We start from the raw sequence: 22925 nt of genomic DNA, 5'->3' as shown, positions 1-22925 counted from the left end.
CGTGACCGCGCTGTAGTTTTACAGAAGGACGTTTTAACGCTTGTCTGTACGCAGCAGGACTACAGCTCCCGGAGTGCACAGCGGTCAGCACTTTGTAAACACTAATGGAGTTTGAAGGGCGAAGAGACGGATGATCGGTAAGTGTTCTGGTTTAAAGTCTTCTAAATGATACTGTAGTGATCTCTGCACCTGCACACCGAGCTGTGGCAGACTGTTTGTCCTGTGCTTCACTTACCACATGTTTGTGTCACACCAGGTTGACAGGTGTATAGTGTATACCTGAATCATCAATAATCTGATATGTATTTTACTCAGTATAAACTCTTATGACGGATAAAAGGCTGTCAGACACATGTGATTTTAAGTGGAGGAGAGCTCACCTGTCACCTGTACGTCTCCTGCAGTGTTTGTGCGCTATAACCTCGGGCCAGGTGTGCCTGTGGAGCTGCAGGAGGAGGCAAGTGTTGCCCAACTGAAGGAGATGGTGGGGAGTCAGCAGGGAGTCCAGCCAGAGCACCTCAGGGTGCTGTTTGCTGGGAGGTCTCTGAGAAGCAATGCCAAGCTGCAGGTCAGAGGGTGAAACACCTGAAAGGAGATACATGTAGAAAGTCCTCATCTCCTCTTGTGTTTTATTCATTTTTGTCTTCTTCTCCTCTCCTTCTCTTTTATCTGTTTCTTTCTCCTCTCCTCTCATCCCCTTCTCTCCTCCGGCTCTCCTCTGTCTCTCATCTCTTTCACATTGTCAGGATTGTGACCTCCCAGAGCAGAGTACCATCCATGTTGTCCTCCCTCCATCAGGTTCTTCCTCCTCTCAGCTTGGCCTGTTGCAGGAGAGACTGGCTCGAGGCAGGGAGGAGGAGCAGGACAGTCTGACCAGGTTGGATCTCAGCTCCTCACGGCTACCTTCCACCTCCTCCGGTCTGGCAGTCGTCTTAGATGGCGATGATGGAGGAGAAGGTGTCAGAGTAGTGCATGAGGCGAGAGAGGTGGAGCAGGCTACATGTTTGAAAAGTTAGTGACGATAGAGACACAGTGTTCTCCTGCACTCTCTGTCAGTACGAGTCCCTTAACTGTGTGTCCTTGTCTTTACAGGGTCGCGTAACTGCAGTATGTTTTTTGTGTACTGTAAAAGCTGCAGGTCAGTCCAACCTGGAAAACTTAGAGTCCGCTGCAGCAGCTGCAAACAGACCACACTGACACTGAGTAGGGTGAGTCTAGTCTGTATGCTACACAGTACTTACTATGGCCCAAAGCCCTGACAGTGTGAAGGACCCTCCTGGAATGTAACTAATTGTCGTCCTGACTCATGGTTTTCCTGTGCACAAATGAATCACTTATTTGGGGGCTTTAACACGCATAAAAACTCGAACATTTTTGCATCAAGATCAGTAGTGTGGAAAATGTACGCGTGATAGTGTTTCCATGCAAGTGCAAGGAAAAATGGCTCAGTGGCGCCCCCCTTGAAATTTTCAAAAAGGCCTCCCGTGATAGCTTTTTTCACCCACATACGTGAACGTTTTTTTTTAACAGGTTAACCGTGCCAAGACTTACCAAAAAGTCCATTAATGCCTCGATGAAACGCACTTGCCTACGTGCTTTCGTCTTTCCAATTCACGCCTGTTATCAGCTGATAGAAGACAAGTTGTGGGAATCACCATAGGGCATGGCCCAGGCACGATGTCAAAGTTTGATGCTGTTTTTGCAACGCACACAAAAAGGAAATGCTGATAACTCTGATATACTTTGTTCATCATCAATCATCATTGAACAAATCCATGATTGACATTTTTTCATTAGTCACAGCGCCACAACAGGGAGTCAATACCTCGGAGCACTGTTTTATTTGCACTTGCCATTGCTGCACGTTTGCTCACATCTCCCTCAAAATCACTGATAAGCATCTTAAGACCTTGGCCGTACTGTCTTTCCCAGCTCCAAAGTCCTGTGTCAAAAGCTGTTGAAATATGGACTAATCGTTTGTCATCAAACAGGAAGTAGTTATTGGAGGGGCTTATCTTGGTCGTATAAACACAAAACGTCATACTCATGATCCCAATGGGAAAGTAAAATGTTTCAAAGGGTTTAAGTTAGTGGGTGTGGCTAAATGGCTTAGTGGCGCCCTCTTGAAATCTTCAAAAAGTTTTCCCCTTTAGACGTTTTTTCACTTACGTACCTGACATTTTTCATGTATGATGAGCATGTCAGGAGGTATATAAAATCCTCTTACACCCACAGTCAAAACCCAACAGGAAGTCCTCTATCATTGTTTGAATTTTAAATTATGGCCCCATGGCTGTGAATCAGTTGGTAGAGTCGTCGTCTCTCAACGACGTGTTGCTCCTGCCAGCAACACGTCCGATGTGTCCTTGGGCAAGACACTTAACCCCGAATTGCTCCTCCTGCTCCGTCAGGGGTGTATACGGGTCGCCCTTGTGGTCAATCGATTGGTGCAGCTCTGTGCCTTTTGAATTGCCCCACGGGGATAAATAAAGAATCATACCTCATGACAATGCTGTCCTGAACCACTCTGCTTATGAATATTCTCTAATCATCATCGCGTTGGCTTTTTGAACTATACAACACTGGAAGATGTTGGTAAATTAGTCCCATGAACCCTTTGTGTATTCACATTGTTATTGGTCATTGATAAGACATCATTAGTTTTTTTTTCCTTTGTTTTTTAGGGTCCATCCTGTTGGGACGATGTCCTTATACAAGGTCGTATTCATGGCGTGTGCCAAACAGAAGATTGTCAAGGCAACATTGCGGTAAGCTGGTGTGACTGAGCATTTGTCTCCGTGAATGTAGTCCTTTCAGTGGAACTCTGGGAGATGTAGTTACTTTGTGTTTTTGTGGGCAGGAGTTCTACATGAAATGTGCATCCCATCCAACATCAGATGACGACATTTCTGTGCCCCTGGACCTCATTATGACCAACAGCAGAGAAGTCCCCTGTATTGCCTGCACTGACATCATGTAACATACATAAACTCACTCTTTTGAATCATTTCTGTTTAATACAAACCTGTGGTCAAGAAAAGTAAATTTCACTGAAGATAACTCTCGCTCTTCCTGTCTCTCTCTCTCCCTCCCTCCCTCCCCTCCCTGTCACTCGGTCCCTGTCTTGCTATCTCAGGGACATAGTTGTAGTCTTCCAGTGTTTGGAACGTCATGTGATCTGTCTAGACTGCTTCCGTCGTTACTGTCAGACGCGACTAAACGAGCGGCAGTTTGTGTGTCATCCTGTGATTGGCTACTCTCTTCCCTGTGCTGGTGAGTGTTTGTTGTAAATGTAGAATCTGTTCATAGAGATTATTAATCACTAAGATCTATTCTGCACTCCCAGAATCATCATTTTAATAATAAGCGTCACCATTTTAACCATCATCAAATGAACAGGGTTTTTTTTTTTTAAATTAATGGACGAGTATCATCACTAAAAAAAGTTTGAACAATTAATATCATTAAAAAACCAGTAAGAAGATCTTGCACCTATTCTTCTGCTCCACCATCCAGACTGTCTGCAGCTTCTCAATCCAACTAAAGTCTAGGATACTAAGACTCCGGGGTATCTGTTCAAAGACGGTGGGTCACAGTATTGAGCACTTTTTCTGAGTGGGCTGCCCTAAGCACACCCTCAGACTGACTTGAATTTCCCTCGGGATCAATAAAGTATCTATCTATCTATCTATCTATCTAGACTGGCTGGCAAAATAGCCTCAGACCCTTCTCATGCCCTACATGAGGAGCATCAGCTCCTGTCCTTTGATTGGCCTTTTCAGGTGCCAAAGAGGAACAAGTATCAACACTCACAATCACACATTTCCAATCATTACTGTACCTGACCTGGGCTCCACATGGACTCTGAGCACTTCAACATTTTCATAGACAGTCTCCTAACATTATTTATATTGTTGTACGTTCAGTCTATTCAGTGTGATGTGATTGGGATGAGAGGATTTCAGAGCTTTTATTGCAAGACACATTTCTTTGTAAACAGACAATAAAGTCTAATCTTATCTTATCTTAATTCATAAGTGGAAAATGTGTCAGTCAGATGGTTGGAACAGTCCATAACTGTGTGTTTATGTGTTGTTGTTTTGAATATTTACGTTTCATGAACTGATCTGTTTCCAGCTGGATGCATCGACTCCCTCGTTAAGGAGTTGCATCATTTCCGGATTTTGGGAGACGATCAGGCAAGTGTTTTACTCCTCATCCTCAAAAGTTAAGAAACGCACCAACTTTAGAGAAGGGAATAAAATGCAATAGAGACGTCACAGAAGTAAATGCATAGTTGCCATAACAAACATTTTTCTTAACTATCACAGTCAACGAGTAGTAAGGATGGCTACTTTCTCACTGAGGATGAAGTCCAAGAATTTAAAAACAACATTAACAGGCAGCGTCTGTTAAGACGTACCACACAGACCATTAGTGTTGTAAAGAATTGCAGGTGGGACTGGGTTGGTTTAATGTTATCCTGACAGAGCATATATGTTCAGCACATTGAATGTCCAGTGGTGGATCTGTTCAGACTTATTTTGAATATTTAATTGTTGAAAAATAGAAAGTCCAGTGAGAACTTTCAAAGTAATGGTGAGAGGTCGGATTTAAATATTCAGGAAGTGTGTGGTTCTTCCAATAACCGGCCAGCTCCCGCTATATGGCGCTCCAACATGTCTGTTGTCTATTTTTACATCTCTACTCTCTTCTCTCCCTCATAGTATGAGCGGTACCTGCAGTACGGGGCAGAAGAGTGCTTGCAGGAGATTGGAGGACTCATGTGCCCGTCACCTGGCTGTGGGGCGGGACTTGTCCCGATTGAGGGCAGCAGAAGGGTGGAGTGTGACAGACAGCTGGGATGTGGCTTTGTCTTTTGCAAAGAATGCAGGGAGGGCTACCATGAGGGGACTTGTCACGCAGAGCCCATCCCACCCCAAGGTGAAGCCTCACAGGTGAGCTTACCTGTCAATCAAGGACAACTCAGCCATAGATTACATTGTTTTGATTCTTTATATTCAGTACAAAATAGACATCTATGTGCGCAGCTAACAATGTAGTCGTAGACCTTGTCAGAAAATACAGAAAAGGATGTGGCCGCCCATAATATGCCGGCTCCAGTGAAAGCCGCAGTGGCTGTTGCTCCCAGAGGCAACATGGTCTTCATATTGTCAGACAATAGCTGAAAGGTTTCGATATTGGGTCGCTATTCATTTCTGCACTTTAACCCCCTTCCTCCCCTTCTATGCCTTTCCTCAGGGATTTGTTGTGGAGGAGGAGGCGTCCCTCAGAGGGAGGTGGGATAGAGCCTCCCTCCTTCTGGTGCAGGAGTCAACTAAACGCTGCCCAAAGTGTTCAGTTCCCGTGGAAAGAAACGGTGAGAAATGAGCTGATCCTACTAACTAACTGTGAACTAATGACAACAGAGGGCTATACCAAGAAGAAAGTTCATCATCAGCTTTCTGTCCAAAGGGGGTGCGTGACTCATCATTTGACTCTTCTTTCCTGTGATTGGTAGCAATCACAGGCTGCCTACTTCAGGCTGTTATAGCTATGATATACCTGACAACTGGGCCAATTTGAGCTTCTGGACATATTTTCAAGAGCACAATCAAGAATTGAACTTTGGTCTGATGCTATCTTATAGTGAGGGATATGTTGAAATCACTTTTGTTTATGGCCATGTAATCATGCATAAACATCCAACTTCTTTCCTTCTTTATTCTTGCTGTATTATATTCTGATTGTTTATTGAAATTCAAAGGAAACCATTGTGGTTACAGTTCAACAGATTTTTAAAGGGCTTATAAGATATTCTCTATGTCTCATATCGAGTATCGCCAGGATGAGATTCAACATAACATCTGTGTTCTATCATCTCGTTTGTTTCAAAATATGTTGTTTTTTTTCTGTGTGGGGTTCAGAGATGTGATGTGTCATTATGTGCTGTCTCCCTCTACAGGCGGCTGTATGCACATGCAGTGTCCTCTGTGCAAAGCAGAGTGGTGTTGGCTCTGTGGAATCACCTGGAACAGAGAGTGTATGGGAGACCACTGGTTTGGATGAAACCAGATGTTCCCAGTTGTTGTCCATAGACACTTTAGCACCAGTAAGAAGGAATCTAACCACTGACCGGCACATGCAGCTGATAATCAAAGCTTTGGGAGTTTGGATCTGAAGTCTGTTAAGCTTATTTATGCATTCACAAAAACAATCGTTTTCCCATCTGATGTTTAACAGAGAAAGATTACTCTCTTTAATGGAGCTTACATGAAAAAAATATAGACGTCTACACAGAATATTGTAATTATTTACAAACCAGATTATCGCTGCCTTGTAATTTTGATTTTACAACTATATTGTTTATTGACAAAACCAACTTTTAAATGATCAGTACGACTTAATATTTTGATGTATGAGGGATAAAGAATCATTATTTTTTGTATACAGCAAATAAAGAAAGACACCGCACATACACACGTGTTGTTCTGCCACAGCTGCAGCTTGTTGGAATGACTGAGAAGCAGTTTTGAAACATACGATCATTCAGGACTTGTGAAGTCACAGTTTGATGCACATTTTAAACACATTTTAAACACTGACTGTTGTTTGGATTGTTGTAATCAATTCAAACAGATACTCAACCAAAAACTGTGAATCAGTTTACACAAAAATAAACTGGATTATTCAAAACAAGGATTCCATCTTTCCTGTTGTATTCAGGCAATTAAATGAACTGAGCTAGAATCAATCACTCTTCTCTCTGACGGTCTGGTCTGCTGTTGGATGTGATATAGATTCATCTGTTTCTTTAAAAAGCTTTAAAAAAGATTCACTGCAACATTTTTACATTAGATAACCTAAAAATGATGTTGGAAAGTTTCAGTAGGATTTAAAGGTTGGTTAATAATCATAGATCTCTTTGTTGTAAATATGAAGGTATCTGTTTTGTGAAGCTCACAAATTCAAAACAAATGAGCCAGTTAATCAACATTAAGTGTATTTTTTTTTATTAATCTTAAAGTTTTCTAAATAATATCCTTCTGTGTAGGTCAGTTGTTTGTTAAACTTCAGCCACTCACTGACAGAAGGAAAAAATCTCAAGTTCTGACTGTTTTGTTTAGATTAATTTTATGGACCTAAACGTGGACCTGAAGCCTCCACCCTCTGATAAGACAAACCATTAACCTTTGAGCAGGCCAGCATGCTGATGGATGTCACTGTCAGCTGACTTTATGGTTCTGTTTTGATCACCTATACAAAAACCATAAAGTTAAGACCAAGGCAGATCAGCCCATTCTTTCTGATTCTCCAGGACTCCAGCAGGATTTAGGAACTTAAGCAGGTTTTCAGTAGCACCTGCCAGAACTGTTACGTCAAGCTTGTTTCAGGAGGAGAAGCAGGTCTAACGGACACAGTAAGAATCAGGATGAGGAGGGGAACCCAGAGTGGACTAACAGGCCTGCAGAATCCTGGATTGGAGCTGGAGATGACTGAGAGCACCAACACAACCCAGGTGAGACTAGAAGTGCAGTCAGTGTTTGCTTTAGTCTGCTAGGAGTCTCAACATGGTGGAGCTTGATTAGTTAGCACAAGAAGATATTTTTACATGACACACTTTAAGCTTGAAAATACATTAAGACGATGAAATTAAACAGAAATAATCGTAACTTCATATAATATTTAAAACAATAGTAAAGCTCTTGACTCCCAATATTTGGAAATTTCGAAATCTTTAATAATCAAAAATCTGCAACTAAACTCCTGCTCATGTATCTTAATGTTTTGATATGGAAACTTACCTGTTCAATTGAGAGAACGTGCAATAAAATAACAGACATCATAAAGTATGAAAACATTTGGAAACTATCAAACTGTTAAAATCACAGTATTATTGTAGCATCTTTTTTTTTGTCTTTAGGTCACTGGGTGTAATCAGGACTTTGACAGCCCTCATTTCTCGGGGAGTCCTCGAGTATTTGAGTCTCTTCAAAGGTCTAAGTCCAGGATGTCAGAAGCAGTCAAATCTGCAGCTTGGTGGGCTTCATACACCTGCAGCCGCTGGAAGCAGAGAAGAAGGAAACTAGAGGGTGAGACCGAGGCTCTGAGCCCGAGTATATGTTTTCTGAATTTTCTTGAAGTTTCAATGTTGTGATGTATATTCAGGCGTTCAGTTGGAGACACGGTACAGAGGTCTGGCGGAGGACAATGAAGGGGAAAAGGAGCAGAGGGACGAGACTGACACAAGTAAAAACCAGGAACTGAATAGAAAACTCCTAAATCACTTCAGACAGCTGGCTGCTTCTAACTACGACACAGACCAGGTAACACAGAGCGCCTGTAAGAGACCAGGTCCAAATACCAGAAGAGTGGCGTGTCCAGACAATTTTACTGGATGGCCTAACTGGGGCACCGACTTGTGCAGGGGGGAGGCCTAATTATGTGCACACATACACATGAATTAACACCAACACCAGAGTTGTGTTCAATGAAATGAACCTTGATGGGCAAATCAGCACACTGGGAAGCAAAATTTGACCAATGCTTACAAACATTTTGAAGGCAGGGAAAATGTGTGACATAGTACAGTAGGTGAAGTGCTGAATTGAAGAAATGTTTTTTCATTGATGACTCTCAAACATTATATTATAAAGGAGAGTATTAATGATTGTTTGGGTTTTTGATTAGGTGGACCTTCAGTTTCTGGATGAAGTGATTTCTGACGGGGCTGATCCAAACAGCTGCGACCGATATGGACAGACCATCATGCACGAGGTAAATATATGACTTAATGATTTCTTTTATTCTGAATGTTTTATTTTAGTGTTGCTTCAAAATGTTTACAACACAGAAAACACCTTCAACCTTACATTCAACAAAATGTAAGAATAACATAAACATGAAACCCAACCTCCTCCCTCTCACGTGACTGGAACAATATGAAATATGTTCTTCACTAATATTGATCTATTTCCTTATTTCTCAGAATCAGGGTCATTTAAAAAGTTTTATTTCAAAATTAAATTCCACCTCAGACTCTTCTGGCTCCTCTCCACACTACATTTTATTGCTTTTGGACTCGTTTGCAGCAAAGATGATAATTTAGTAAGCCTTGGTAACACCGTAAAACTTGTGTTGTCTTATATGCCATCCTCCTCTTCATTCGAGTACAATAAGAAAAGAGACACATTTTTAAAAAAAACTTTTTTTAATTGATGCAAACTTTTCCCTACATTTTGGTGAGTTAGTTTGATAAATTCAGTACGAGTCAAAATCCTCCCATTGACTGTAAGTGTTTGTTGAGGCGCTGCAGAGCAGAGCAGGTGCCCCATATCACACTGGTCTAAGGTTCAACTCCAGGTCCTGGGCCTGTTTGGAGTGTGGCTTCCCCCACTCTCACCTCTCAAAACTGTTATATCAAATAAAGGCTCTAAGCTCTTAAAATGTTTTTTTAAAGTGTTTCTTCAGAGACAATCACATATAAATACAATACATTTGTTTTACAAATACACATTTAATTGCACACACAAACATTGCTCTGGTTGTTTTTCAGATTTCCAGGGCATGGAGTGTGGATGTGATGCGATTCTTCTTAGACCGGGGCTCAGACCTCCTCCGACCAGATCAGTTTGGAGTCACAGCACTTCATGTGGCCTCGGCGCTGGACTATCAGGACATGGTTCAGTTTCTGCTAGACCGTGAAGGTTAGTGTGAACAGATAGACCATGTCCCTAACTTATTTTTAACATTTTTATCAATGAAAACCTGAAACCTGAACTTTCTGTCCAAGTTTAGCTGTCGACCAAAATATTTCAATAAAAACAATAATTTTAAACTAACAACTTACACTCCCAAATGGTTTTCAAAGTGATATTCTAGTTAAGACTTTAAGATGCTGCATTTGTCCAAACCTGATCTGATCAAAGGGTTTGTGCATTTGCTCTCCTCAGCTGATCCTGAGGCTCGGACCCTTCTGGACCAGCAGACTCCTCTTCACTACGCTGCCAAGAATGATGCTGCAGGTTCAATCAGACTGCTGCTGCAGGCAGGAGCCTCCATCAGCTGCATCGACTACAAACACAGAACTCCACTGCAGCTAGCTGCCAACCTTGGTATTATTGTCATAAACCATCACAGACCTCACCTACTTCTACACTTCTGACATCACAGTTACTACACTAACTGAAATAACCAGTGACATGACTCAACATGATAACATGATATTAATCTATCAGATCAGTACAAGCTGTGTGTGTTTTCAGAGCGCAGTGAAGCAGCTCGGGTGCTGTTGGAGCTTGGAGCCGAGGCTGGGATGTTAGACGCTGATGGACAGCTCTGCATAACTGCTCTGATTGGTCAGATGAGCCCTGTGGTAACCATTACTTGCCTACTGACAGCTAACAGGGTTGTGATTGGTCTATTACTAAATGAGTACTGTCAAACAGTAAAATAGAAGAAGGCGTATCTTGATTCATTTGAATGATGATACTGTTGTGTTCAGGCTCTGCTGGCACTCAGCCAGTTCCATGTGAGCGACAGATTAACCAGACAGCAGTTCTACTACCTAAACCTGCTGGAACCAGAAACACCTAAGGCTCCCCACCAAGGTAAAACTAACCCTAATTCATTGGTCACTCTTCCATGGCTCTCTATGGCATCTTTAATGGTCTCGTACAGGTCATTTAGTGGTCTTCCACTCACTACAAACTGGTCCTTTACTGACTTCCACCAGCCTCTAAAGAGGACCTCAACTAGTGTAGTTTTAGTCTTATAGTCATCTGGGGAAATACTTTGATGGCATTGTTGTTGATGTTAGTATTAATACTCCTGATACTGATGCTGCTTTTTTTTCACTGTATGATTCTATACTTTTTCACTTATTGGTATCGATGTCTGTCTGCTTTTCTATCTGATATTCTGTCTGACTGTCTGTTTGTGTTTTAAAGAAGCCGTCATCAGTGAGCCAACATCTCCAGTAGGTTTCACAAATTAACTTCAGTTTATTATAATGTTAAGTTAGTTGAACTGGACGCTGATAATCAATCAATCCATTTTTAATTTGTTTAGCACAAATTCACAAGAAATGTTCACATTACAAAAGTGCAGTAAATGACAGTAATTTGTGGTATGGTATTTAAGAATATAAGACCGAACATTCATCCATAATGAGCACTCAGCACATTTACCAAAGTTACATTAGAAACTGCCTTATCAGACTATACTCTGTTTTTATCTTCCACTGTTGCATTGGTAAGTGTACAGTATGGTTTAACAAACTACAGAGTTTATAGTAAACTAATGTGCATTGAGGTAGGAGTATAACAAACCAGTGACCAGTGTTTAATGTGCAGTGTGTAGTGTGTAGTGCAAAGTTTACTATCTTCAGTGTACACTGAACATTGATCATTGTACTGTGTGCACTACAGAGCAGTATCAATATGAACAGTGTATAGTGTACAAACCGCAGTCTGCAGAGAAAATCCTACAGTTAGCAATAAACAGCATGTGAACATTTTACAGTGAAAAGTGTGCAGTGAACAGTGTAAAGTCTGTTACAACATGTTTACTGTGAACCATGTTTTATCAACACTTATCAATGACCTGTGCAAAGTTGGAAAATTAGTTTGTCTTGACCCTTTTATATTGAAAAAAATGTCTAGGATGCAATTATTGTGATCAGTTAGCCATGAACAGTGTATATTAAACGAATTACAATAAACAGTGAGTTGTAAACTGTTCTGTGCTGATCTGTATGGTCCCTGCTCCCAGCTGGAGGTGGTGGTGCAACAGGGGAAACTGGACCTCATCATGCACCCAGTCTTCCTTAAACTGATACAGATCAAATGGAAATTATACGGCCGGTAATGTCCCACCTGGTTTGTTTAATTCACTGTCTTCACTGAGTGAACCCTTAGATCCTTATGTCTCTGCTCTACCTGCTTGTTTGTCTCTGTCAACCTGTTTGTGTGTCGGTGCCAGACTGGGGGCTTGGCTTCTCCTCGTCCTTAACATCCTATTCAATGTCTCCTGGACAACTGTGGCTATCTCTGTGTCTGTCCACAGACACTCACCCGATCGCTACACCCTCCCTGAGGTGATCTGTCTGTCTGTATGTCTGTCTGTCTGTCTGTCTGTCTGTCTGTCTGTCTGTCTGTCTGTCTGTCCGACTGTCTGTCTGTCTGTCTGTCTGTCTGTCTGTCTGTCTGTCTGTCTGTCTTTACCTGGCTGATGCTTTTGTTAACTGTCTGTTCCATTACTGTGTCTGTCTGAATCAGGACTGGTGGCGAATCTTCTCTGTGGTCCTGGCACTCGTGCTGACTCTGGAGGAGGTGCTAAGGGAGGTGCAGGACATCCTGCGATCGAGAAAGAGGATGCACCTCTGGCGTCAGTGGGCTGAACGCCGTCTCCATGACGACCTGCAATGTTCACATCCCATGTGGCCTCAGGTAGGAAATGTCAGGTTGTAAAATCCATGAATCGACAATGAATGAACCACAGCTGGAAGGATACGAGGGTGTGTGTGTGTGTGTGTGTGTGTGTGTGTGTGTGTGTGTGTGTGTGTGTGTGTGTGTGTGTGTGTGTGTGTGTGTGTGTGTGTGTGTGTGTGTGTGTGTGTGTGTGTGTGTGTGTAGGAGAGAGTTTTCCTATTAGATCAGAACCAAAGGATTCGCAGAAGGAGAGGAAACTACCGCCAGGACCTCTGGTATGACTCACAGACACACAAACAAGTGTCAAGTTTCAAAACAGCTTCAGCTGACCAAAGTGCTTTACAGATAAGGCATAAAGGAACAAAGAAAGACATTTAAAATAAAGGAAAACAAACAAATTAGGGTGGTTGCCTGAAAGGCAAACCACACTACTACAATTGTTAATACAAAACGGGCCGCGCTACTCCTCCCACAGCGTTTGCGCCACACACACAAGAAAGGTATCAAAACGACCGGCTCGGCCCCAAAAAGTGTGCTATTACTTTGTGGAAACCCCGGGCACACGGTTTGGACACAAATCGAGTTTAAGTGACAAAAAATTGGCCAAAATTTGCCCCATTCAAAGCAGATGGCAAAATTTGAAATCCTAGAGTGTAACGGCCAAAAACTTCAGTTTTGGAAACATATTTGTAAATCGCCATCCTGAAGTCATTGTTGCTCGCATATATAAACAAAATACATCAAAAGAAAGCTCTGAGTGTCCTCTCACTCATAAAGCAAAAAGTAAAAACATAAAATGTTTCAGTCTCCCAGGAGAGGAATTTGTTTGACAGTCACGCACCACATACACACACATTGGGCTCTCACTCTAAGTCATGTCCAGAATTTCATAGTTTTCACTCATGTTTTAAAATTGCGACTGTGGTCCCAGTCTGAATGCTAGATGGAAATACAATACATCAAAACGTGCGCCTATTTGTGCTGTCACTCACAGTCCAAACAGATTGGTGATACCATGTTTAGTTTTTAATATATTTGAATTGTTAGATGTCTAAGGAGCCCTAACATCTGAACCTTGTTTTGTCTGTTTTCAGTCTTTTTCCAAGCTGAGAAACCATCGACTGTCCAACATTTGCATCACTTCTAAACTGTCTTGCCAACATTGCAGGCCCTAATGAAAAAGCCAATGATTTGTCACTGCATGCATGACTTCTATTTGGAGCTGTTATCCGTGTCACTTCTGTCAATTCAGAGGAAGGCGATAAAGATATCAGTGGCGCTTCAGTAAGAAACTCCTCTTTTCTTTTGTTTCTGACCAAATCTGTGTCTGTAGCTTTAAATGCAAATGCACTGTGTCTGACCACGCCCCTCTCGATGGGCTCAGCTCAGCCGTTGGATCACTTCAGTCTAATATTGGGTCAATATTCCCGCCGTGGCTTAAATCAACCCAGTGAAATGACCCAGAAGATGAGGACCAGCATTATTTAGGGAGTATATGAACGTTGTGAAGGGAGTCCTCTTTTTAGTAGTTTCTGTGAGCACAAAAAAAAAAAAGTTTCCATATTGTGCCTTCCCGAGTTCTTACTTTGTCATGTGAATTGTTCTTTGTAAAGAACTTGTTATTAAACATTATAGTGGCGGTGTTTTGCTTTGGAAGGGAACAGTAAGCTCATATGAAATCTTGTCATTCTGATTATTCATATTAATACATTGGTTTATACATTGGTTATAAATACATTTTTTCCTTTTTTTAATTCATTATCATTTATTGTCATTTTATGGTGGAAACTGTTGAAGTAAAGAGTACCAAAGACAAAGAATACATTTGTGTTTCAAAGTTGAAAGATTTAGTGCATGTAGTCTACTTTCTGAAGGTAAAACAAACTCAAATAAAAAGTATCGTAGAGTGATTTTTAAATTTATTGTTCAATTAGAACTGGATTTAATTTTTAATCGTGGGAAGAAACCGGAGCTCCCCGGAGTAAACCCACACCGCACCGTAGTTCACATCAGACTTTACTATCCCTTTGGATAGTAAAGTCTGATGTTGATATGGTGGGTCTGATTATGTGACATAACTGATATCAGATATCAGTGGGATCTTGGCTGCTGTCGAAAAGGAGATAGGTAAAGCTTCCTTGCGCTGTTGAGAGAGTTACTCTGGCATTTGGACCGTGTTGTCTGTGGTGGACGTGGCTTCATCGGGCTCTCACTATCTCTTACAGTATCTTTGTTGGGTATATGTTGTAGCCTCAATCTCCCAGGAGTTTCACTCTGGCATTTGGACCGTGTTGTCTGTGGTGGACATGGCTTCATCGGGCTGTCACTTTCTCTTACAGTACCTTTGTTGGGTATATGTGGCAGCCCCAATATTTCTTTACTACTGGGCTTCTCACTATAAGGAGATGGGTAAAGCTTCCTTGCGCTGATGAAAGATTCACCCAGCTCTTTGGATTGTGGCTCACGTGGCCTCAGCGGGGTCTTACGACGCGGTAGACTACTTTGGTAAGTTGCGAATGGCTGCCATTCTCTCCTTCTTAGTCCTGACTTCTGATTGGATGCATGCAAAGATTCCTGCACACTCCTAGGGCTGATGAAAGAAACACCCTGGCCTTTGGATTGTGGCGTCACTGGTTGATGCTGCTTTTGTGAAATGTGTGGCTGACTATCTTCGTTCTGCATAGGTGGTGACCCAACTGTCGTGGCAGTTGTTTGAGAGCGCTGCTTAGATGAACAAAGTTGTTCTGGTTTCACTGAGGTTTTGGATTGTGCAGTCTGTGGCAGACATGGCTTCAGCTTAGTCAGATCATCCTTCTTGGCATTTAGGGGTTTTTGATGACTTGCCGCAGGGACATTGTGATGGGGAGGAGTCTGAAGTGTACCCTTACGGGTGTGCTCCCCTGCATTAAAGACATTTCTCGACTGTGTTGGTTGAACAGATTTTTTGGTCCTCTTCTTGAAAGATTTTTGAGGTTGCATACTGTCAATGTCAATGTTGTCATCTGAGTCCCCTTGATTTTGTGCATCAAGAAAAGCTTCAATGACAATCATCTCATTGATCTTCTCCTCCACAAAACTCAAGGAGGATTGGACGTCCTGAGAAAAGCTGCTCACATCATCCTGAATTACTGTAGAGTCATACTCTATCTGATAGCAAATGTTTTGTAATCTACTCTTGGCCTGGTCTATGAATTTTGTTTTGATGGCGTTTTGGTTTTCATATTTCTCAGCCCGTTCCTCCATTTCACTTCCTTGCTTCTGTAAACTTCTGAGCTGCAGGGAAATGTCTTGATCGTGTTGTAAATCTGCTTCTGTTAGCTGCTCCAGCTCAGATATCAAATGACTGTTTTCATCTCTGAGAGCCTCAGTGTTTGTGTTTTGGTCATGGATGAGTTTTTCTAGAACAGAGGAGTTGTAATCCGCCTTGATTAATCGTGTGACCGCCAGGTCTAAGTCTTCCTCCCCTGTCATACTCTGCATCATCTCAAACATTTCCTTCAGCTCGTCCACAGACTTCTCTCCTGCACATATCCTCTTTAGCTCGTAAATCCTCTTGAGAGACAACTCTTTACGTCCCGTCTTATGACTTAACTTTTGCTTAGATTGTTCAACGAAGAGTTGTTGCCGTCTGCGCTCATGTTCCAGAGTAGCGGTCAGTTGGCCCACGTCGTCATTATACCATTGAAGTTTCTCTTCTGCCTCAGCGGTCTTCGTTTTCAGTACCTTTTGTTTTTTTCTAAGTCCATCATGAATAGCATTAGCCTCGTGCTGAAGTTTAGTATTCAACGTCTCGTCCGCCTTATGTTTCTTTTCGAACCGTTTTTTGTCATTTAGAAAAGACTCATGTTCTTTTTCTAAAAACCCCTCCTCCTTCTTCAAATGAATGATGTCTACATTACCTTGACTGACGCAAGAAAGGGCAAATACCTTCCTCCTTTCATACCTCTCTATAAGCTCTTCCCTTCTGTCAAGGTTTGCGAGTATTCTATAATCGTGGTCCCGTGCCCTTAGATGCTTTATCGTCTGCCTCTTTTCTCTTAACTTTTCGCGACGCCATTTATCTTGGTTCTCCTCCAACTTTCGAGAAAGTTTGCCGTACAGCTTTAACGCATCTCTAAGTCTTTCCTCGTCCTCTGTATCACGCTCCTCGAGCGTCATGCTGTAACATGGACCCGCCTCTGTGCTGAACTCTTCATTCTCCCTTCGCAGAATTGTAAGATCACGGTTGTCTTTGAAGTCGGTTTTCTTCTCCCTCCTTAAGTTTTCCTTCATTTGTCTTTGATTAAATATAAGCTGTTTTTGGAGCTGAGCTAATTCTGACTCTAGAGCTTCCATCTCAAAGTCTGGTAAATCAGTTGTGACATTCCTAGATTTAGCCATGGCTTTTAAAGTCAGCAGCTAAAAGTTGAAAATCAGATCCTGTTGAGTATACCGTCAGCTCACTGGTTGCTGATGTCCTGATGAGTTCAAGAACAATTTACCAAAGACATTTGATAGTTACTTTTTGTCTTTGATCTCTTGCATAACTGATGATGTCATATTCCAGATGATGTCACATTCTAGATATTCAAATGTAAACAGAAATGTTAAGATGAAAAAAATTACAAAAGATTCCAAAGACTACAAGTGTCAAACTTAGTTGCCAAGCAACCCCAGCAGTCCTCTGACAGCCTGTAGTGAATGAATCTGTCAACACAAAGAAAACACGTTTTCTTTTATTATTATTATTTGAAATTGTTTGTGAACTTCAATTATTAAATATAATTTTCTGCTAAATATAATTTTATACTTGTACAGGAAATAAATAATGGCAGTTGCCCATTTTCAATAATAATAAAAATGTATTTTTTTTAATGATTTTCTTTTTGCTGTCACAGCAATCTCAGTTGTAAATGAATGAACTTTTGGTGCGCCATACTTTTACAGCACTTTGCCTATTCCTGTAAAGGCAAAAACAACAAAGACCATGAATATTCAAAATAGCATATATCAGAAATGTAACAGTCTCATAATTCAGTCCACATCATGCCCCTGTTATTATTAGTACACAGCCATCTCAGAGGCTCAACTTCAAAAACTTCAATTGTTAGATGTCTAAGGAGCCCTAACATCTGAACCTTGTTTTGTCTGTTTTCAGTCTTTTTCCAAGCTGAGAAACCATCGACTGTCCAACATTTGCATCACTTCTAAAACTGTCTTGCCAACATTGCAGGCCCTAATGAAAAAGCCAATGATTTGTCACTGCATGCATGACTTCTATTTGGAGCTGTTATCCGTGTCACTTCTGTCAATTCAGAGGAAGGCGATAAAGATATCAGTGGCGCTTCAGTAAGAAACTCCTCTTTTCTTTTGTTTCTGACCAAATCAAGAAAAAACAAAAAAGCTCTCTGATGAAAAATAATGGATTTGTGGGATTCAAAGGGCAGCACACAGATTGTAGGAGCCTAATGTCACATTTTATGCTTCTTTGCTGAATATCTTCTCTGAAAAATATATTTCCAAAACTTCAGTTTTGGAAATATATTTGTAAATCGCGATCCTGAAGTCATTGTTGCTCGCATATAGATTGGTGTAGTTTTGAGTCCTAAAACCAGGTAGTGAGTTAGCACTTTAGCGCCATGGGTTCCTAACTCTAAAACTCAATGGGGATTTTGACTGGGTTTTTGTTTAGACGCCTGAAGTAAGGTCTGTGGTTAACACAAGCTGAAGAGATGTAAACGTTTTCGTTTTTCAGAAAAGCTCTGAGTGTTCTCGCACTCATAAAGCAAAAAATAAAGAAATGTAATGTTTCAGTCTCCCAGGGGATTCTCCCCTCCCGATAATCTTAAGGACGCCCTGATCATCATAAAATAATCTTATAAGATCATCCTGCCGTGTGTGGTGTGTTCAGACTGCTCTCGTCTGGTCGGAAGAATGTCGGGACCGCTCCGATCTCAAATCGAGGATATTCAACATGTTGGATTGTTTTGGCCCGATCTCTCATCATGTGTGGTGTTTCCGGCCTTTAGCTGTTAGCTGACTACAGTTAAACACTCTTACTGCAGTCTCACACACAAACGCATACACAGACACACACACGGCAACCACCCTCACAATTTCTGCAGCAATTGTCTAGTTTTTATTGTTGTTGTTTTTACATAAGGAGGAAAAATAACTCATCACTCTGTGGCGTGTGTGTTGTGTGGCGGGGTGTACGTGCGTGTTTGTGTGTGTTGTATGTGTTGTGTGTGTCAGGAATGTGTTTGATTGGTTGGTGTACTCTCTGCTTACAGTGTCGTTTAGCATCCACATGGTAGACGTGTTCCGACCATCTGTCAGTCTTCATACCCTCAGCCTGCGTCTGTTCTCTGTCAGCATCATCTTTCTGTGGCTGCGGCTGATGAAGCATGTCAGAGCCTTCAGGTAGGCAGACACCTGTTTAGTTTAACGGTTACAAAGTATTGTTTAAAAGTGCTCATGTTACTTTGGGAGTGTCTAAGAGATCTGTGTAAGGGATAGTCACTGGTAACATTAGAATACATGGATGTCTGACTTTGTAGGGACTCCTCTGTAATCATCTTTGATGCTTATCTATCTGCAGGTTAATGGGCCCTTTCATTGTCATGTTGGGGAACATTGTCGGGGATGTGATGTGTTTCCTGTTCCTGTATGCTGAGATCTTTATTCCCTACGCATGCAGTTTCTGGATTATATTTGGAGGTCTGTGTGTGTGTGTGGGATCTGGGGCTGCTTTGATTGTTCCTGAGGTTCATAATGTTGATACCATATTCTGTAAATTTGCAAAATGAAGCACATAAATTAACCTGAAGACAACAGTTTAAAACTAAAATACTCATATAACACACATGAATGCAACACTGAACTTAAGAAACCTTAAGCTTACTTGGTATTTGAATTTAACCCTGCTTTTATTTTGAAATAAAGTAAGGACCTTGTGGTAGATTGAAAGTTATGACATTGATTTAATCTCAGAGTAAGGAACTCACTTTCGACTTGCCAGTTGAGCTGTTAAAATTAAACGAGACATTCAAAGAGGAAGCAAGCGTCATTCTTTTTCATCACTTTGACGAGAGGGATACACTACAAAGCCTGTGTATGGTGCACTTAAATGGGCAAAATAGTATGCAACCAATTTAAAAAACAAATGCATTCATTTCAGACCTTAATTATTCATGATTAACTCATTAATGCTGACAGCCCTATTTTATACGTAAAAGCTAGAACTTAAAAACAGACAAATTAGCTGCTTCTGAGATTTCTTTCAACCAACTGTCCCTTTTTCCTCTTTAGGCTCCCCATCAGTTCCCAGCATGCAATCTGTCTCAGGCTTGCTGTTTAGTCTGTACCGTATCACTCTGGTGGATGAGTACGAGTACACTGCAATGAATAAAGTGGACAACGTCATGGCTCCTCTTCTGTGTGGGACCTTTTTGGCTGCTTCCTCCATTCTCTGTGTGAACATGCTGGTGGCCTTGCTGACAGATACCTTCCAGAGGTCAGAGGTCATATTTGTTTCATCCTAAAAACATCTAAATGCTTAAACTGTAACTGAGCAGAGATGCCAATCATTGTTTGTATTTCACACTCTGTCGCACAAAGTAGAGCTGATGATGATGTATTGTTGTCTGGCATTAATCAGCCGCACTATTTGGATCGTTTAAAGAGCCATTGAAGTGATCTTAAGTTCTTATTATGCAGAAACATGATGAAAATATGAAGATTACCAATGTAATGGCTGTAAGAAAAAGTTTTGCCAGCGTTTAAATGAAGTATAACCCACAGGCTGAACTCCTCTTTTTGGAGGAAGCATCATATGACCCGCAAAAAGCACCCTCGTATGGAAACACACAGAGCCTGAAGAGGATAGCCTTGTTTGGCAGAGAAATCCACCTTTCATATTTTGTTCTCATACTGTGGCTCGAGCTATTGCTTATCACTCAGAGAATCCATGAGTATGTCAAACTTTCATGGCGCGTCAAACTGCAACACATCTCTACTAAACAATACATTTTTTTAAATATATTATTATGAAACTGCACTCAGTAAATACAATGTTTGCATGAGGTTAAGTGAATGGCTGCTGGCTGTGGCATCTAATTGTTATGTACATGTGTCTGTGTGTTTGTCTATGTATTTCTTTGTTCTCATTCATATAGGGTGCATGATAACTCGCAGGCAAATGCAGTGATGCAGCAAGCCGCAGTCATCCTGCAGGTAGAGGAGTCCATGCCCTTCCTCCGCCGTTTCTATGACAACCAGTACATTGCAAACCACTGTGCACCACTGGCCGAAGCCTATGATGATGACATTACAACAAACCCCCATTACCATGATGAGATGGGCCACATCACAACCCAGATTAAAGTATGTAAGAACAAATTATTAGTTTATTTTAAAGGTGAAGTTGAGGATTTAACAAGACTGTAAGTGTTTATGTTGTGCTCTGTAGAATACATTGGATCAGTTCCTGGTGTTGCAGAAAGACATGGACCCAGTCAAAGGCCCTGGGTGAGAATCACTCATACAAATCAACTGATATGGTGACAACATTTAGAACAATAACACAGTAGTCAATCAAACCCTTGTCTACTCATAGCTTACAGCTACTCAAAACACAGTTTACTGTGTTCATAGTGACGAACATGAACATCTGTAAAGAAAAAAAGTGATACATAAGTTGAAGGTCACATATTATCCCAATTTCCGAAAAGTTTAAATTAGATGAAGAGCTCCCCAAAACATGTCTGTGAAGATTCTTGTTCTAAGTCCACTCTGATCCTGTATTTGATCAAGCCTGTAAACTCCTCCTTTAACATTTACACAAAAACTGGATTTAACTAGAATTACGAAGTGATTTAACTTTTGAGCAGATTAATAAATTATTAATAATATTATTTAGGCTACTCATAGCGTATTCAAACAGTCATCTTTCAGGAGTGTCCTGGCCAGGCTCAACAATGAACAGCCATACATTCAGGTACAATACAACATTCACAACATTAAATTAAAAATATGAAATAACAAATAAAAACAGCCAATAGTTGTCAGGCTCAAAAATAGAAATATGAGGCAAACATCTACAACCAGATGAACATGCCCCTAACTGTTTAAAGTAACCCTTTTGTAACGTGATAAAAAAAAAAAGGGAGCACCAAACTAAGTATTTCTTCATAAAGATAAACAAAATGTTTTTCCCCAAGATTCTCCCTGAATGATGTCGGCCAAACTTACAATTTTTTTTTATCAGCAGCAGCAGCAAAGTCCAGAAAGACCAGAACCTGGAAAATCAGGAGCTGGGGGACCAGAACCCACATAACAAGGAGCTTGAGGACAATAACCGACCCAAAAAAGACCCACAGCAACAGGACCTGCACAGCCAGGAGCTTCAGGCTATCCGAGCAGAACTAAAGCAGCTCCGGACTCTGGTCCAGCAGCTGGTTCAGACCAGGTCTGACGGTCAAAAGATCTGAGTCTGAGGAGATAAACTGGACTGATCAGTCCAGACCAGGCATGACCCATCAGATCAACCAGACCAAAACACAAGAAGAAAGCAGAACTTTGGGGATTTTACGTGATAATTTTATAACAAGTTTGTAAAAGTGAGCACACAGGTTAAATATGTATTGAGTTTTAGTCTTCTTGTAATACGATCAGATTTAATGTTTACATGTGTTTCTATTAATCAGAGCTCTCGAGTTTTGAACTGATTTCAAAGTACGATTTTTGCGGCTGCGGTGGGGGTTGGGTTAAGCACCAAGCAACATTTATTTTCCTACACTCTGATCAGTTTTTAAGCACCAAATTTCTGCAAAACTTTATGGTTATGATCTAGTCTTTTTATCTTTTTAAAAAATGTTTAATTGTTCATCAGAAAAATGTTCACAAAATAAAGATTGCTTTTGTTGAATACTTTTCTAGACATGTGGACTGGAGAGTTGTATTTTTTTGCATTTCAGCAAAATTTCCAAAGGTAACTACTGAAGTCCATGTAAAGATTCGTTGATTTATAATTTAGTACAGTGTGACATTATTTTGGTTTGTTTACGTACTAGTTTCATAACAATAGGAACATTTACACATAATCCAGATGTTAATTCCAGAAACATGGTCATGATGTTTATTTATTGAAGAGGGTTTGAAATCATTTAATGACTCAGCAGGAGAAATGCAAGGTGTGGCGTGTGAGCGTGTAAACCACAGGTTGAAATGCTTGTGTCTCACGCCCAATGGGTGAGACTTAAGAGCCCTGTAATTTAATCAACTAATGTACAGTGTATGTTGTCATTACTTGTTGTCTTGGTTAAGCTTGTCGCCATGATTTTATGTAACTTTGTTTACCTGTTTACAACCAACCAACGAAACGGACTAGATGGAAACGAGTCTATGCCATAATCTAATGTTTAAGTTCATTAATAAGCACTGCTCCTATTTTTAATAAATAAATGCAATGCATAGGCTATTCCTTTAACTTTGACATGTCTAACTAAAACATAA

At 41.0% G+C, this 22925-nt stretch overlaps 2 protein-coding genes across 2 annotated transcripts; both read left to right on the top strand.

Moving 5' to 3' along the window:
- The first annotated feature begins 38 nt into the window (after nt 1–38).
- prkn (parkin RBR E3 ubiquitin protein ligase) lies at nt 39–6564 on the top strand. Its single transcript, XM_079363379.1, has 11 exons — nt 39–137; nt 405–568; nt 747–1011; nt 1093–1208; nt 2685–2768; nt 2861–2976; nt 3137–3273; nt 4138–4199; nt 4728–4958; nt 5263–5380; nt 5966–6564. Exons 1-11 carry the CDS (start codon nt 131–133, stop codon nt 6067–6069), a joined length of 1404 nt encoding a protein of 467 aa, XP_079219505.1. The 5' UTR covers nt 39–130; the 3' UTR covers nt 6070–6564.
- An 868-nt stretch (nt 6565–7432) lies between these two features.
- On the top strand, nt 7433–22899 carry LOC306835633 (uncharacterized protein; the record flags this gene model as incomplete). The annotated part of the gene is made up of 19 exons (XM_079362299.1): nt 7433–7519; nt 7925–8093; nt 8170–8327; nt 8692–8778; nt 9557–9707; nt 9954–10115; nt 10266–10375; nt 10505–10610; nt 10950–10978; nt 11773–11864; nt 11983–12097; nt 12279–12449; nt 12636–12706; nt 18666–18833; nt 19012–19130; nt 19722–19926; nt 20588–20795; nt 20881–20939; nt 21682–22899. The coding sequence occupies 19 exons, from the start codon at nt 7433–7435 to the stop codon at nt 21899–21901; spliced, it is 2487 nt and encodes an 828-aa protein (XP_079218425.1). The 3' UTR covers nt 21902–22899.
- Between the last annotated feature and the right edge of the window lie 26 nt (nt 22900–22925).

This window comes from Symphodus melops (genome assembly GCF_947650265.1).
Source record: "Symphodus melops genome assembly, chromosome: 15".
Lineage (NCBI taxonomy): Eukaryota > Metazoa > Chordata > Actinopteri > Labriformes > Labridae > Symphodus > Symphodus melops.
The sequence above is the reverse complement of the archived record's forward strand: the minus strand, read 5'-3'. Positions and strand labels throughout refer to the sequence as shown.

Coding starts and splice junctions, on each gene's coding strand:
- prkn (XM_079363379.1), top strand. Junction 2,769..2,860: donor ATTGTCAAGGCAACATTGCG/GTAAGCTGGTGT, acceptor TTTTGTGGGCAG/GAGTTCTACATGAAATGTGC. Junction 4,959..5,262: donor CCCAAGGTGAAGCCTCACAG/GTGAGCTTACCT, acceptor GCCTTTCCTCAG/GGATTTGTTGTGGAGGAGGA.